Below are 15,930 nucleotides of genomic sequence, written 5' to 3' on the forward strand. Positions count from 1 at the left end.
ATTCTTCCATCACTTTTACAGCAAGTCATGGTTAACAAATCCATACGGAATATAATATCTATAAAGCAGCATATGAACATTAACAAAATAGCAACTAAAAAACAACCTTAGCGCCTTCAAGTTCACACACGCACCCTTTACACCAGTCTTCCTCAACTCCCATGATCCCTAGCTAGCAGGACCAGTGGTCAGGGATGATGGGAATTGTAGTCTCAAATCATCTGGATGGCCGAGGTTGAGGAAGCCTGCTTTACACCATGACTCATAACCTTTCACTAAAACGCAGAGTTCCCGGCTTTCCCAAAGAGCAAAATCAAGATGTATGGGGCGGGACAGAGCTCACAGCAGGGGCCGATGGGAAATGTAGTCCACAGACTCCATAGCCCTCTGGCGGTGGTTTGAGGGGTTGCATGAATAAAGCAACGCTTCTTGCCGTGCTTGGCTGAGGCAGGTGACACCACGGCTGGGTCAGCGGTGAAGCCCGAACGCAGGCCTGCAGGCGACAGCCATGGCCGGGCGCTTCCTCCGGTTGCTCTTCAGGGGCAAGTAAGGAGCGGGGCGGGAGAAGGGAAAGTCTCAAGAGGGGCCGGCCAAAGCGATAGAAAGGGCGCCGCCGCCGCCATTATTCCCTCTCAGGTGAAAGGGGTCGACCAGCCGCACCCGCAGGGGCGAAGCGCCGCCTTTCCCCTCTCCTTTTGGGGAAATTGGTTTCTCCCACCAAGGAGCGCCCTCAGCCTTGGGGACCGTACTAACGAAGCATGGGGGAGGGGGGGAGAGAAGAGATAAACCTGGGGAAAGTAGGGGGAAGTGTGCGAGGTGTAAATTTCATTTCATTTCGACTCCTGTTCCCCACCCCACCTCAAAAAAACCTAAATAAACCCAGAAACGAGTTTGCGCTAGAAATCTATTACTCATGCTATATTTCTCATGGTTGCAAAATTATGAATGTAGGAAGAAACAATGCAAACAATGAGGGGTTGTGTGAGTTTTTTTATATAGCGTAGCTGTAATAACTGGGCAGCAGCATGTGACTTATCTCTTCCCCCAGCCAACCATTTCATACTGCATTGCATTGCAATTTTGTTTCCCACCCTTTTCTCCAAAGGAGCTCAAGGTGGAATTACATACAGTAGTTCTCTTTCCCCTTCTTCGTTGAACCCTCCACAACAACCCTGTGAGGCAGGTTAGGTTGAGAAGAGGCGGCTGGCCCAGCCAGAAAAGGCTGTGCCTTGCAGCAACGAATCTTTTACCCATGTAAAAACGCGGAGAGAAGAGCCCTGCCGGATGAGTCCAAAGGCCCATGATATTCTAGCCCAGCATTCTGGGATCACAGCAGCCAACCAGATGGCAAGCCTGCAAGTGACATGTGAGCGGAAACAGTATCTGATTCCCAGGGTACTTATTTTATTTAGTGCATTCATTTATATCCAAGCTTCCCTCCAAGTCGTGCAAGGTGCTTCTTCTGCTTTCTCTCAATTTTATCCTCACAGCAAACCTGCGAGATAGGTTAGGAGAGAAAGTGACGCCGCCCCCGTCCCCCTGGTCTTAATCCAGCACTCTAACCAGGGCACCACACTGCCAATGGACGTCTACTTTGAAGAAAGCACCATCGAGTCCAGTGGAGACTTCCTCCCATGTAAAATGTGCATAGGGTTACTAACTGAAGTCTTCTTTCTTGTGGTGGTGGGCTTTTTTTAACAATAGTTTTAAACGAATATATTTATTTGACATTATTATAATAATCAAATCTCACCCGCCCCAATATGGAGCTGCTTTTTTTCGGGGAGGGGGAGATCACAGAACTGTAGAGTTGTCAACTCCCCTAGAACTGAGGGTTTCTTCATTTGTTTTGCTCATTTGGGCAGCTCCCGCTTTATCCAGGAGAAAACGATGAATGGAAGTGGGTGGATTCCAGTGCGAACTCGGAAAGTCGTTGCGCGGAGGGTAGCTTGGGCTCCTCTACATTTCCCCCCCTCCATATCTCTTGCCTCCAAAACTAGAGTGACTGACGGCACATCCTTTTCCCTCATTCGCCCCGCCCCCCTCTCTCGCCCATTGGTGCTTGCGTTGAAATTCCCGCGCGCGCGAGGGAGGCGGTTAGGCGGGGAGGGAAAAAGCGCGGGCTTCTTCATTTTCCTCAGGATTAACAGCCTCTCCTTAACTCTTGTTTCTCCCGCCTTTTTGTGTGTGTCGCTCTCTCTCTTTCGCGCTCCCAACATGCCTTGTTCTGAAGCGGACCTCGCCTCTTCCCCTAGCAAGAGGCCAAAAGTCTCCGGCTGTGAGGCTCCCGGCGAGAAACTCCGCTTCTCCAAGCTGTCTGAAAACGCGTCCGCTCCTTCCAGGGGCTCCTCCCGGGCTGCGGGCTATGACTTGTACAGGTGAGGGAGAGGGCTTTGGCCCACCGCTTAACAATGTACCGGTATATACATAGCATAGCTGCCAAGTTTTCGCTTTTCTCGCGAGGAAGCCTATTCAGCATAAGGGAAAATCCCTGTAAAAAAGGGATAACTTGGCAGCTATGATACATAGAGAGAGTTCTAATCCTGCTTGTTTCTCAGAGTGGTTTAAGAATCCTGGAAAGAGCCTTTTTCACTTTTAAGAACAGGGTGGAAACAGAGTGTTGCCACAACCCATTTATCAAGGTCAGGAGTCAATGCATTCATCCCCACACCTCCTAGTTGTGTCTTTAAGAGGACTGGGTGAATTAGTGGTGGATCAGGCTAAGGCAGCCCTGTATAGGAAAGCTTTTAAATGTTTTAATTGTGTTTTGGTATATGCTGGAAGCCGCCCAGAGTGGCTGGGTCAACCTAGTCAGATGGACAGGGTGCAAATAATTATTATTATTAATTCAGCAATTCCTTCACTAAAGTCTGATGCCAGTTTTCACCACTCTGATGCAAACCATAAAGAGATTTATTTAGTTAATAAAATTATTATTATTAAAAAATTAGTTTTTCAAATTAAAATTTTACAAAGATATATCAAACATAAATAATAAAAACAAGATTCCTAGGAATCTCCTGGGCTTCCATCTTTCCCTTTGTGGGTCCTATTATTAATCATTCCCTCCTGCATCTTTTATGATGACCCACATCTTTTACATCTCCATTGTGTCCAGAATTCACCCTTAAACTACCAGAGATATTCCAATCCTAACAATTTCACAAGTAGGGGTTTTCCAAATGAAACAAATCCCATCCCTGAATTCCTGGAATTTTGGCTAAATTGTTTCTTCCTCTTGCAGTCATTAGCTATGGGTCTGTCACAAAAAGATACTTATTATTTAAATGTATTGTTTTGCATTTCCTCACAGTGGTGCTTAAGGTGGCTAATGGGGGGGTCCCCCGCACACACACCTCCACCCCTTAATTAAAGCACTCCTCAAAACCTGCTTGAGAGACACATCACCTAATCGGAGATGGGGTGGTTATAGAGCGCAAAGTGACTTCATTTTCATGTGCTTGGAGGCAGGCTTTAACGCAAAACAGTAGTGCTGAGCACCTCTTTAGATTGCTAACCTGGTGTTACTATCTGTATACAGCAATTATCTAGGACAATTTTAGTCTTCAATTTATTTTTTGTTTGCACCCAGGACCTATCCTTATCTCCAGCTTACACCATGCAACCCAATCAGAAATGTTTACAGCCCGTACAGTTCCTTGTTTTTCAGAGCTAGAGTGACCAGATGGAAAAGACCTTGATGTATAAAAGGGAATTTTGACATATGTGATTCATCACGTTCTGGGGCCAAATGGCAGAGGAAGGCCATTCCCTTCAGGCATTGTGAGCTCCCAGAACACCTGGCTGGTTATGCCTAGAAATTGAATGCTGGTCTGATGGTCATGCTTAACAAGGCAATTGGTATTTCTTGTAATAACATAAATTTGCTTGCTTTCCTAGTGCATATGATATTGAAATCCCTGCTTCAGGGAAGGGTGTAGTGAAAACAGACATTCAGATTGCCCTTCCTTCTGGATGTTATGGTCGAGTAGGTAAGTTGCAAAACAGAAAGCTTCTAATCTTGCAAATTGCTTCTTAAGACTATTCTCCTGAGAACTATGCAATAATAATTTAAATTCTCTATGTAAGTATTTCCTGGAAAAGATCTGCAAAACCTGCAGGAGTACATTAGTTTTATAGTCCCTTGTATTGAAGAAGTACCGGTTTTTTTCATCTATAAGATGCCCCCATGTATAAGACGCCCCCGATTTTTGAGGACTCAGATTTAAGAAAATGGGGGGGGGAGATATGTCCGTGTATAAGATGCTCCCTAATTTTTGACATTATTTTTTAGGGAAAAAACCTAGTCTTAAACACGGAAAAATAAGGTAATTATGAGTTTGCAGCCTAGGGGAACTTTTTAGTAGCCTTTCTTAAAGCTTTATTTAGCAGCCATATTAATAAATTCATTTATGTAAAACTAAATTAGAACACCTTAATTTTTATGTATCTGAAGCCTGTTTTTTTGTTGTTGTTACTTTGCATTTGGAAATCTGATAATTATACAAATACCACCCATAAAGTCCAGTCCTAAAATTTGTTGGGTCTGCAAATACAATTTTCTTTTGAAATCAGTTAAAGACTTCTTGTCCAGTTACATAAGTGGTGAATTGTGATAGCACCATGATCACAATTTCTAGCTAGTTCAAGACCTCTATTTAAGATTAAATTCAGGGTTGCCTCCCTTATTGGTTCCATGGTATTAGCAGATCAGGGTTTTGGGATGCGATTCTGTAAAACATTTCAGTGCACATTTAGCTTCAATAAATGAAAGCAAACTCAGTGTGTGTTTCCCTTTGTAGTTGTCCTGAGCTTAGTACCAGCACAGAAGTGAACTCTAGGTATATTGAGTTGGAACTTCGACACATCATTTGTATTCCAGTCCTTCAAGAATTTTTGTATATGCTTAATGTCCTTGTGTCCTGGGTCCTTGTGAGGGACCCAGGTGGTGCTGTGGGTTAAACCACTGAGCCTAGGGCTTGCTGATCAGAAGGTCGGTGGTTCGAATCCCTGTGATGGGGTGAGCTCCCGTTGCTTGGTCCCAGCTCCTGCCAACCTAGCAGTTCGAAAGCACGTCAAAATGCAAGTAGATAAATAGGAACCGCTACAGCGGGAAGGTAAACGGCGTTTCCATGTGCTGCTCTGGTTTGCCAGAAGCGGCTTTGTCATGCTGGCCACATGACCTGGAAGCTATACGCCAGCTCCCTCGGCCAATAATGCGAGATGAGCGCGCAGCCCCAGAGTCGGTCACGACTGGACCTAATGGTCAGGGCTCCCTTGTATGATTGCTGTACCTTTTTGCTTATATAAAATGAGTAATAAACTTATACTGATGGGCTAAAATGTTTTTTTCCCCACCTCAAATGAAAAGGATTGCAACATACTAAAGAATGTATTGTAGCGGTTTTGTCAAGCAATGTAGGTTTCTACTGAAGTTGAGAATAACCACACCAGATATCATAACACTAACAAGAAATGTGGATAGAGCTTTCCTTCTTAATCCTGGCTACCTTAACCAAGTTAGTCATGTCCATATGTGTCACTTCATAATGCTCACTAATGTGAGTGGAGCTACATGCTGCAGCCGTGCAAACAATTATTCTAAATGCCAGACAGCTCTCTTACTAAAGCCACTTTAGTCTTTGTACAGTGGTCCCTCGACTTACGAATTTAATCCATTCTGAATGCACATTCGTAGGTCGAAAAGTTTGTAAGTCGAAAAAAGCAGTTTCCCATAGGAATGCATTGGAAACGGAAAAATTCGTAAGTCGAGTAAACCGCAACGGTTTTCCTTTTCGATGTCGAAAAAAAGGTAAGCGTGCGGCCATTTTTTTTCATTCGTAACTCGAGGGACCACTGTATTTTATTTTATTGCTGAAAGAAACTATAAAGGTAAAGGGACCCTTGACCATTAGGTCCAGTCATGGACGACTCTGGGGTTGCGGCGCTCATCTCGTTTACTGGCTGAGGGAGCCAGCATACAGCTTCCGGGTCATGTGGCCAGCATGACTAAGCAGCTTCTGGCGAACCAGAGCAGTGCATGGAAACGGCGTTTACCTTCCCGCCGGAGCGGTACCTATTTATCTACTTGCATTTTGACGTGCTTTCGAACTGCTAGGTTGGCAGGAGCAGGGACCGAGCAACGGGAGCTCACCCCGTCACAGGGATTCGAACCGCCGACCTGATTGGCAAGCCCTAGGCTCTGTGGTTTAACCCACAACGCCACCCGCATCCCAGAAAGAAACTATAATGCTGTTAATGAAACAGTTTAGAAATATTTGTGAAATGTGAAAATATTAGCACAGTATTGAACAACTTGTCGTGGAAGTACATTTTACAAAAAAAAATAGTTTTGATTTTTTGGTTTTTTTTAACTATTTTCCTTTCTTTTTGTTTAGCTCCTCGCTCTGGTTTAGCTGCAAACCACTTCATAGATGTTGGTGGTAAGTCACTTGTTTCTTACACTTTTTAACACTCGGTGGCTTTATCATATACCAGTATATGATAGTAGAAACATACATGGTTGAAATTTGACAGCTGGGTTCACAAGCAGTTGAGACATCTGATATGGCTAACTTCTAGATGGAATAAATTGGATCTCTATCCTAGGTGTTTGCATCCCCAGTCAAATGAGGTTTAGCTTCATGCTACTTTGCAGGAATAGAAGTGGGTTTCATAAAACCTTTAAATGGATTGTTCTAATATTATTTCCACCGCTGCTGCTACTGCCACTCAACACAAGCCTTCAACAAACTACTTTAACTGTTCCAGTAGAGCATGAAATTAACCTGGGTTTGACAACATTTATGCTGCTATGTGTACCATAACCCTAGATTCATAGCTTTAGTTGCAGAATACTGCAAAATCTCGTTACTGTGGTGATTTTTAGGAAGTCTTTGAAGCATATACTCTCATGAGGCTGTGAGGTGCCAGAAGACCCTGAGGCACGTTTTACTTCATAACATTTTCAACTTAAAGGAAGCACATGTTATATGCAACATTTGTGTCTTGGGTAGCAATGAAATGGAGAGAATTTAGTGCTGGATTACCAGGGGACCATGTGGAGTGGAGGTGGGAAATAATATACACTCTATGCTACCCACCCACATCTAACTTGCCCCCATTTTGACCATTCCATTTGCATATCTTTGTCATTGCAATAACTTCACTGGTGGGAGATCCTTGGAAATTCTGTTTTCCTCAGCAAAACTTTTAAAACTGCCAGTAATAATATGCAAACTCTGATAAAGAGTTTGTTTAGGAAATAGAGTACCAGATGCTGTGTCTGGAGAGGAGAAATATAGATCTGGATAAGTAAAGGTGTTTATTTAAGACATCAATTTACCGGTAGTTTCTAGAAAATATCCTACTTAGTGCTTCCTTGTATAGTTCATTATTGTTACTTCAGCCACAAACTGAATATTTGGAATAGTTGGTTCTTGTTATATGTAGTCTTTGGAGTTGAATAAATTAACACAATTCCAGAGAACTCTACTAACTTACTTTAAATGCATACAAATTAGGAATAAGTTTTGAATGCGAGTTTAAACATTACAATTGAGCTTGACTATCTCCTGCTTTTTGTTTTGCTCTTGTATTAAAATCTTGGGAAATTTCTTATGCGTATGAATAGTTGAAGGTTATTGTAATTCTGAAAAAGCCATTATGGAAGCTTCCATAATCTGCATGTGTGTGCTTTTGGAATGAAGGATTTCAACAAAATGTATATTCTTAATCTGGCAGGGAGAGTAGAGAATTCCATTTTATTGCTTAATATTCTTGACACCCACAAACAACTATATTCTGTTACATGGTTTATTTGGTTTGCTGTTAAATTCCTTGAGCAGCCCAGTATTATCTACTTTAGCTGCTTTGACACAAGTTGAGGCAAACAGGAAAGAGTTGTCTACTTGATCTGAACTTCCCTTGCTGTAGCTTTTGCAAATTTGTACTAGTACAGTTGTACGTCCATTTACGTAACCCTCTGGTTACCTTAACTTCGGGATGCGCGCGTGGCAAACCCGGAAGTATTTTACTGGGTTTTGCCGCATGCGCAGAAGCAGTCCTCAGGTTGCGGAAACCCCGGGATCCGACCGGACCTTTGGAACGGAGCCTATCCGCAACCAGAGGTACCACTGTACTGAGAAGACAAGGCTGTTTATATAAGAACTACCAGCATTGGCTCCCTTCACACCCCTCTTTAAAGTAAAATTGTAACAATTCTACACTATAATTGGCCTTTATGACCACTGCTGCTGCAGAATAGAATTTGAAACTAACTGCAAGCTTCAGATTGGAGTTTTGAAGGTGGAATCCCTTAATAAATGTATAATGAAAAGCATCTACTTTCTTACATTACCTGATGTTATCTATTACAGCTGGGGTTATTGATGAGGATTACAGAGGAAATGTTGGTGTTGTACTGTTTAACTTTGGAAAGGAGCCCTTTAAAGGTAAGAATTAAACTTTGAGGTGTAGATATCCACCTGAACTTTGTAGTTTTAAAAAAGGTTTCTCTTTTATGGTGTCCTTTTTAGAAACATGTAAACATTCCAGTCCTCAGTATGAAAGTTCTAATGAAGTTTAAAACTTGGAGCTTCTGGTTGCGGCCTTATTTTAGCCTTGGTGATTCATTTACAAAAGGAGTTTCAATATTCTAGGGTTGTATAGTCAGCCTGGTCTGTATTTTAGAGGATGACCATTCTTCCTGGAGTTTAAGAAGCTCCAAGGGAAAGTAAATAGCAGAACTTCTCTACAGTATTTGCTTTGTGTTTTCAGGTTCAATAGTCCTCTTGCTACAGCTAGTGATGTGGGGTGAGAATATTCTCAAGAATGAGAATATTCTCGGCTAGAAAATTCTCCAGAGAATATTCTCCACAAACTGTAAATTCTAATATAAGAACCAGTTTTACAACCCACATTTAAAAGATCTAGTAAATAATAAGTCAAGCTGTGATATTGCCAGTGTAAGTAATGAATAATGATTCCAGTTATATTACTGGGCATTCACCATTGGCAGTTCTGAAATGGAAGCTACAGAAAACTTTTTTTAAGTTTTAAAAATGCTATTCATTTAATTTGATGAACATTTGAATTCATATGTATTTCAACTATATATAATAGCCTTTTTTCTATTTTGGTGTGATCTTATTCTTAGCAATTCTATACCCTTGGCCATACAGTGTTGTTGTTGTTTTTTTACAGAAAGTACCTTTAATGCTTTATACACTTAAAATACCTAGGCCTATACAATTACGTGTAACAGCATGTGAGGTGGTCTTGATTTAAACAGTTGACGTTTCTCTATTTTTATTTATGAAAGAATGTGAATTCACTCTATTGCCCAATTGAATAAATCTGTTACGTTTTTGATTGCCATCTGAACAAGTTTATCCATGAAAAAACGTGTATATATATAAAATTATATAATTTTCAATGCATTATAATTATATCATTTTTCAATGCATTAAAATGAATATTCTCCTATTTTAAATGAAAATTCTCTAATATTCTCATTCATCGAGAATATTCTCCAAAAGATTATTCTCGAGAATTTAACATCACTAGCTACAGCAGCAAATGACTGCTCCAGATGTTATTAAAAATAATAGTTTGTGGTGAAATAAAACTCCACTTCAATAATACATCTAGTTACATACATAATCAGAATACAGTAATACATAGTGATGTTGTATTAAATTGAAGTTGGATTATCAAACTTTGAAGATGAATGAAAACTGTAATGGATTCAATACATAGTCTGATGGAACAAGATGCAGGCAGCATTGCTAAGCAAATTTAGGTCTACTCAGTGATTGGGAGGACTGTGAATGAGGGTAGATTGGTTTTAAATCAGAATTTAAATTGCTAAGAAAAACTGATTTTCACCTGAAAATTAATAGTTGGTTCAAGCAGACATGCTGACTGGCTGTATAGCTGTTAAAACATTGATTTACAACTGTAATGGTGACTAATTCAAAACTTGATTATGTAGCTCACATGTGCTGCATAAATTTATATGCTTAGTAAGGAGGCATAGAATTGCAGGATAAATAATTTATATTGCAGTGTTTTTAAAGTATTGATACTATGAAGTCTTAAACCCTTTTTACTTTGGCTTTGAAGTTAAAAAGGGGGACAGAATTGCCCAGCTGATCTGTGAGCGCATCTACTATCCTGAGCTTGAAGAAGTCCAGGTAAGGAGCTTCAAATACTTTGTATCAACAGCTAATTCTTTTTAAAAGGAAGGAGAGGAATTAAATCCTGCTTGCTACTGAATTATACTTTAGCACAAGAGTTTGTCATTCACTACCCACTGTGTTTTATTAATTACAGTAATATTGTACCTAAACATGAAATATATTGTCACATGATTTTCAAAATTAAAGAATAAGAGACAATGACTTTGAGAAATTAATCACATGCCTATCTTTTAGGTTTTGGATGAAACAGAACGTGGCTCAGGAGGTTTTGGATCAACTGGCCAAAAATAAGGATAGCTGTTACTTGTAGTAAATAATTTCATTTCCCTTGGTTTTGTATAGAGCTTTTTTGTATAAATAAAACTTCTTTTGGTAGACTTGCTTTCTGTTCATAAAGAGTTGCTGAAGTTACAACCATTATTCAAGGAAAATAACTTGAAGATGTGTTACAACATACTATTCTCTGCATACTTATGTTCAGTAGGTGTCAATATCATGCTACTGTGGTTTAGTGGTTAAGAGCGGTAGACTTGTAATCTGGGGAACCAGGTTCGCGTCTCTGCTCCTCCACATGGAGCTGCTGGGTGACCTTGAGCTAGTCACACTTCTTTGAAGTCTTTCAGCCCCACTCACCTCGCAGTGTTTGTTGTGGGGGAGGAAGGGAAGTGATAAAGCGGGATATCAAATCCAAAATCATCTTCTACTAGAGGGCAGAGGATTTTTCAAGTGAAAACTATTAAGGACTACAAAAGGCACTTGAAGCTCTTCACAGAATTACTTACAAAATATTAGTGATGTCATAACAAAAAATGACTTTATAAAATCACACTTAAAATAAAGACTGAAACAAAAGCAGCAAGAAGCAAAGAAAATAATAAAATGATCACCTAGCAAATGCCTAGAATATGAACGACTAATCTGAAAAGCCAACAGTGATGCCAATACATCCAGGGAGGCTAGTACATAATGGGACACCACAACATAAATGGTCCTATTCCTGGGTGCAACAAACCTGATCCACATCTTTCAAACCAATCTGCAAAACAGAACTTGCTCATCAGATTTTGTGCTTCCCACCCAGTTCTTGACTCAAAATGAAAATATTGAGAGGAAGATATTTAGGAATGCATGGTATTTATGATTGAGTCCTTAACTGACCACCTGACTTGCTTTTTGATAAACGACTATTAAGTGTTTATAATCTGCTTTCACCAATACTTTGTTACTTCAATCTCAGAATAGAAATGAACATTAAGAAAAGAGGCAATATTCAACAATCACAGAATCCATAAAACAATTCCAACAAGCAGATTAACATCTTCATAATGAAATGAACAAAACACAGCAGTGAGGAGAACAATTAGAATTTCCAATTTCGGTAAACCAAATACGTGTTAAAGAAAATAGGATATCCAGATGACTTTAGCAACAGTTCCCAACCCTTATCTCCTCTGGGGTAGCCCACTAATGTCCCCTTTCTGTGCCAACAGACTCTAACCCGTGTTTCCAGGGAACCCGGCCAGATGGGCGGGGTATAAATAATAAATTTTATTATTATTATTATTAAAGAAAACTGCCTTCATATCAGTTGAAGGCCCAAATGCAGACAATTCCAACAATGAAAAGTGGGAGGCATCTAAGGGAACCAGTATGGCTGCATAAGGAGTTTACAGAGGAGATGTAAGAAGGACATGTATAAGAAATGGAAGAAAGGGGAAATCACAAAGGAGCAGTATATACGAGTAGCCAACAGTTTCAGGGTGAAGGTCAGGCCGGCTAAAGCTCAGAATGAATTCAGGCTTGCAAGAGAGGTTACAAAAGGTTTCTTCGGCTATGTCTGTAGCAAGAGGATGAACAAGCAAGTGTTAGGTCTTTGCATGGAGAAATGCTATTGGGTGATGGAGAAGGTGGAACTACTCAACACCTATTTTGCCTCTGTCGTCACCCAAAAGGAAAGCGATGCCCAACCTGGTGATAACAAATAAATGATGTAAGGCAGGAGCTGCAGCCCAAGACAGGAAAAGAGGTAGTAAAGGAACACCTAATTGTTGAATTCAAATCTCCAGGACCTGCAAAGGAGCTTTTGAACGTAATCTCAGCCTTTTTCTATGATCTTTGAGAATTTTGGAGAACAGGTGAGGTCCCTGCAGACTGGAGGCAGGCCAGGCAAATGCTGTCCCCATCTTCAAAAAGGAAAAAAAAGACCCAGGTAACTACCGATGAGTTTGACATCAATACCAGGGAAGGTGCTAGAACACATAGATAATTAATAGAGAATTAGAAGAGGATGTTATGATGACCATGACCTAGTATGGGTTTCTAAAAAATAAGTCGGGCAAATCTCATTCCTTTTTTTTAATGGAGTTACAAGTTTAGTGGATCGGGAATACTGTGGACAATATTGTATCTTGATTTCAATAAGGCTTTTGACAAAGTCCCCTATGATACTCTGGCAAGGAAGCTGGTAAAATGTGGGTTAAATGAGGTAATTTAGATGGATTTGTAGTTTGTTGACTGACCAGACCCAAAGAGTACTCATTAATGGTTCCTAATCATCCTGGGTAAAAGTGACTAATAGGATGCTGTAGGGTTTTGTCCTGGGCCTGTTGTTCAACATATTCATAAATTACTTGGATTAAGGAATTGAGGGGATGCTCATCAAATTTGCAGATTACGCTAAGCCGGGAGGGGTAACTAATGCCACAGAAGACAGAATCAGAATTCAAAGTAACTTAACAGATTGGAGAACTGGCTCCAAGCTAACAAAATGTAATGTTCTGCACATAGGCAGGAAGAACCAGATTGAGAACACTTGGCTTACTAACAGTACATGAGAAAAGGATCTAGGGGGTCACATGTTGCAGCAGCAAAAAAGCTAATGTTACTTAGGCTGCATAAACTAGAAGTATAGTGTCCAGACTCAAATGCGTGACTTGAAGTTACAAGAAAGGAGATTCTGACTATAACTCGGGAATAACTTTCTGACAGAGCTGTTCAACAGTGGAGCAGTCTCCCTCTGGAGGTTGTGGACTCTCCCTGGAGGTTTTTAAGCAGAGGTTGGATGGCCATCTGTCATGGATGGTTTAGTTACAGTTCCTGCATTGCAGGGGGTTGGAGTCCCTTCAAACCCTATGATTTTGTGAATTAAGACTAGCTGCTGAGCATCAGGTACCCTTGTTCAGCTAATGCTAAAGGAAAGCATATTTGAAATTATTCCTACCTGATAAACAAAACATTTTACTTTATGATTCATGTTTCAAAACCTAATTTAGAAAGTTAGTATTTTGCTGAAGAGAAACTGCAGAACCCATGCCAGGAAGGATCTGGGAAAAGTCCATCTACCTCAATGGGAAAGTAATGCTTTCAAGTTCACCTCAAGCTGAACTTTTCCAATATAAACACTGGAGAATTATTAAGCTTTCTAACTACTCTTGTTTCCCGGTGGCTTCCAAGTGCATCCTGCTGAACTAGCAGCCTAGCAAAATTTTACTTACATCAGCATTTATTTTGTCATCCTGAGCCCCCACAGTGTAAAGAGTTGAGAAAACAAAACTCACTTAAAAACATGACAACTGTATACAAAATATAAATCAACAAATGACATTGCTTTTTAACCAGCATGGGCAGTCTGAGAATCAAAGGAAACAAAATTGTATATAGCTAGGTCTAATTTCCAATATTATTACCATCTGCAGATCTTATAGCTCAAGACAAAGTGCAAATGATTGACATGGGGGGTGTTACTGCAGATGTACAGGTTTATGAACTAGCGTTTTTATTTTAATACATTTTTATCATGCCTCTCCTGAAGAGAGTCCACAGTGACATACATGGTTCTCCCTATAGTCCACGGGTGGCCAACTCCCAAGAGACTGCGATCTACTGACAGTTAAAAACTGGCAGTGATCTACCCCCTTTTTTGCGTTCAGGTCAAAGTTGTTCAGCTTTTTTTTAGGGAGGAGGAAAGCCCTGTTTTTGGGGGGTGCAGGGCAAAAATGTTAAGCTTTTTTTAGGGGGGCAAAGTTGTTGAGCTTCTTTGGGGGGAGCCAGTGATCTACCACAGACGTGCAGTGTTGGACGTGCCTGCTATAGTCTATCTGACACAGCTTTTTATGAGGTAAAACAGAATATTTGAACCTTGCCCTCCCCAGCCCTAGTTTAATACTGACTGCTACCCTTTGTCATAGCATGGCTGTTAAAAGACCTTGCAATTTCTTATGCAGTGTTGGTTTACAAAGCTGTCCCTTTGCACCTAAGCTTGATTATGTTGTTTAGTCGTTTTGTCGTGTCCGACTCTTCGTGACCCCATGGACCATAGCACGCCAGGCACTCCTGTCTTCCACTGCCTCCCGCAGTTTGGTCAAACTCATGTTCGTAGCTTCAAGAACACTGTCCAACCATCTCGTCCTCTGTCGTCCCCTTCTCCTAGTGCCCTCAATCTTTCCCAACATCAGGGTCTTTTCCAAGGATTCTTCTCTTCTCATGAGGTGGCCAAAGTATTGGAGCCTCAGCTTCACGATCTGTCCTTCCAGTGAGCACTCAGGGCTGATTTCCTTCAGAATGGAAAGATTTGATCTTCTTGCAGTCCATGGGACTCTCAAGAGTCTCCTCCAGCACCATAATTCAAAAGCATCAATTCTTCGGTGATCAGCCTTCTTTATGGTCCAGCTCTCACTTCCATACATCACTACTGGGAAAACCATAGCTTTAACTATACGGACCTTTGTAGGCAAGGTGATGTCTCTGCTTTTTAAGATGCTGTCAAGTTTTGTCATTGCTTTTCTCCCAAGAAGCAGGCATCTTTTAATTTCGTGACTGCTGTCACCATCTGCAGTGATCAAGGAGCCCAAGAAAGTAAAATCTCTCACTGCCTCCAAGCTTGATTATACTTGTATAGTTTTCAATACAATAATTGAAATAATTATTGTGTCATACAAAATTTGCATTTTTAAGCTTAATTGTAACAACAAAAAATGTCCACACTGATGGACTCAGCAAAAAGAAAACTTTAATTTTTGACTTCTCTCTATATATTAATGTAAATTATGCCATCTCATTCATAACCTGTTCTTTAATATTAACCATTTTGCCCAATGAACAGATGAATGAATGTGACCCTCCCAGCTGAATGTAGCTCTCTTGTCATGTATGGTGAGCTGCTAGTTGCTGGACATGCAGTTTTTGCATTCCTAAACAGGCAGCAAAAGTAGCAGACTGGGTGTCTTTTGTAGTATAGCAAAAGAACCGCTAGATGGCACTTTAGGCCTTTTCTTTTAACATTGCACACACTTCTGCAAGGGATGCCCCCCCTCCCAATCTTTTTGTATGTAATAAATCATTGATAACTCCCAATGGGACTACATTGGTGGAAAGCAACATGCAACAATGGTTGAGTGAAAGCTGGCAAAAGCATAATGTCAAGGAGAGGAGCAATGCCCATAATTGAAATAAGATTTGGAAGGTTGAGCCTTTTGTACAATCTCTTCTGGCATAGGAGAGGAGCCTGTGGGTTCTTTCCCCTGCTGGGTTTTTCAACACAAATGGAAAATTGCAATGGAGAGAAAAGTTACCACCCCACCCCCAGCTTTCAACTTCTTTTCTCCTTTAACTTCTGTGTTGTCATGATATTGAATATGTTCAACCCCTGCACGTTAAATAATCTACTTACAGAAACATGGCAGAGTTATGAGAATCCTTATGAATATCTCTCAATTTCTGTATTGGCTGG

The 15,930-nt window shown here is 40.7% G+C and overlaps 1 protein-coding gene across 3 annotated transcripts; it reads left to right on the forward strand.

Moving 5' to 3' along the window:
* Positions 1-381: 381 nt before the first annotated feature.
* DUT (deoxyuridine triphosphatase) lies at positions 382-14,949 on the forward strand. 3 transcript variants are annotated; one of them, XM_035132006.2, is made up of 7 exons: positions 382-1,395; positions 1,491-2,378; positions 3,901-3,992; positions 6,399-6,443; positions 8,379-8,453; positions 10,126-10,196; positions 10,437-14,949. In XM_035132006.2, the coding sequence occupies exons 2-7, from the start codon at positions 1,891-1,893 to the stop codon at positions 10,491-10,493; spliced, it is 828 nt and encodes a 275-aa protein (XP_034987897.1). In that variant the 5' UTR covers positions 382-1,395; positions 1,491-1,890; the 3' UTR covers positions 10,494-14,949. The 3 variants fall into 3 exon arrangements, with proteins under 3 accessions (XP_034987897.1, XP_034987898.1, XP_034987896.1); XM_035132007.2 differs by having other exon boundaries at positions 382-1,366; XM_035132005.2 differs by having other exon boundaries at positions 382-546; positions 1,106-2,378.
* The last annotated feature ends 981 nt before the right edge of the window (positions 14,950-15,930 follow it).

The sequence above is a fragment of the Zootoca vivipara genome, chromosome 14 (genome assembly GCF_963506605.1).
Source record: "Zootoca vivipara chromosome 14, rZooViv1.1, whole genome shotgun sequence".
Taxonomy (NCBI): domain Eukaryota; kingdom Metazoa; phylum Chordata; class Lepidosauria; order Squamata; family Lacertidae; genus Zootoca; species Zootoca vivipara.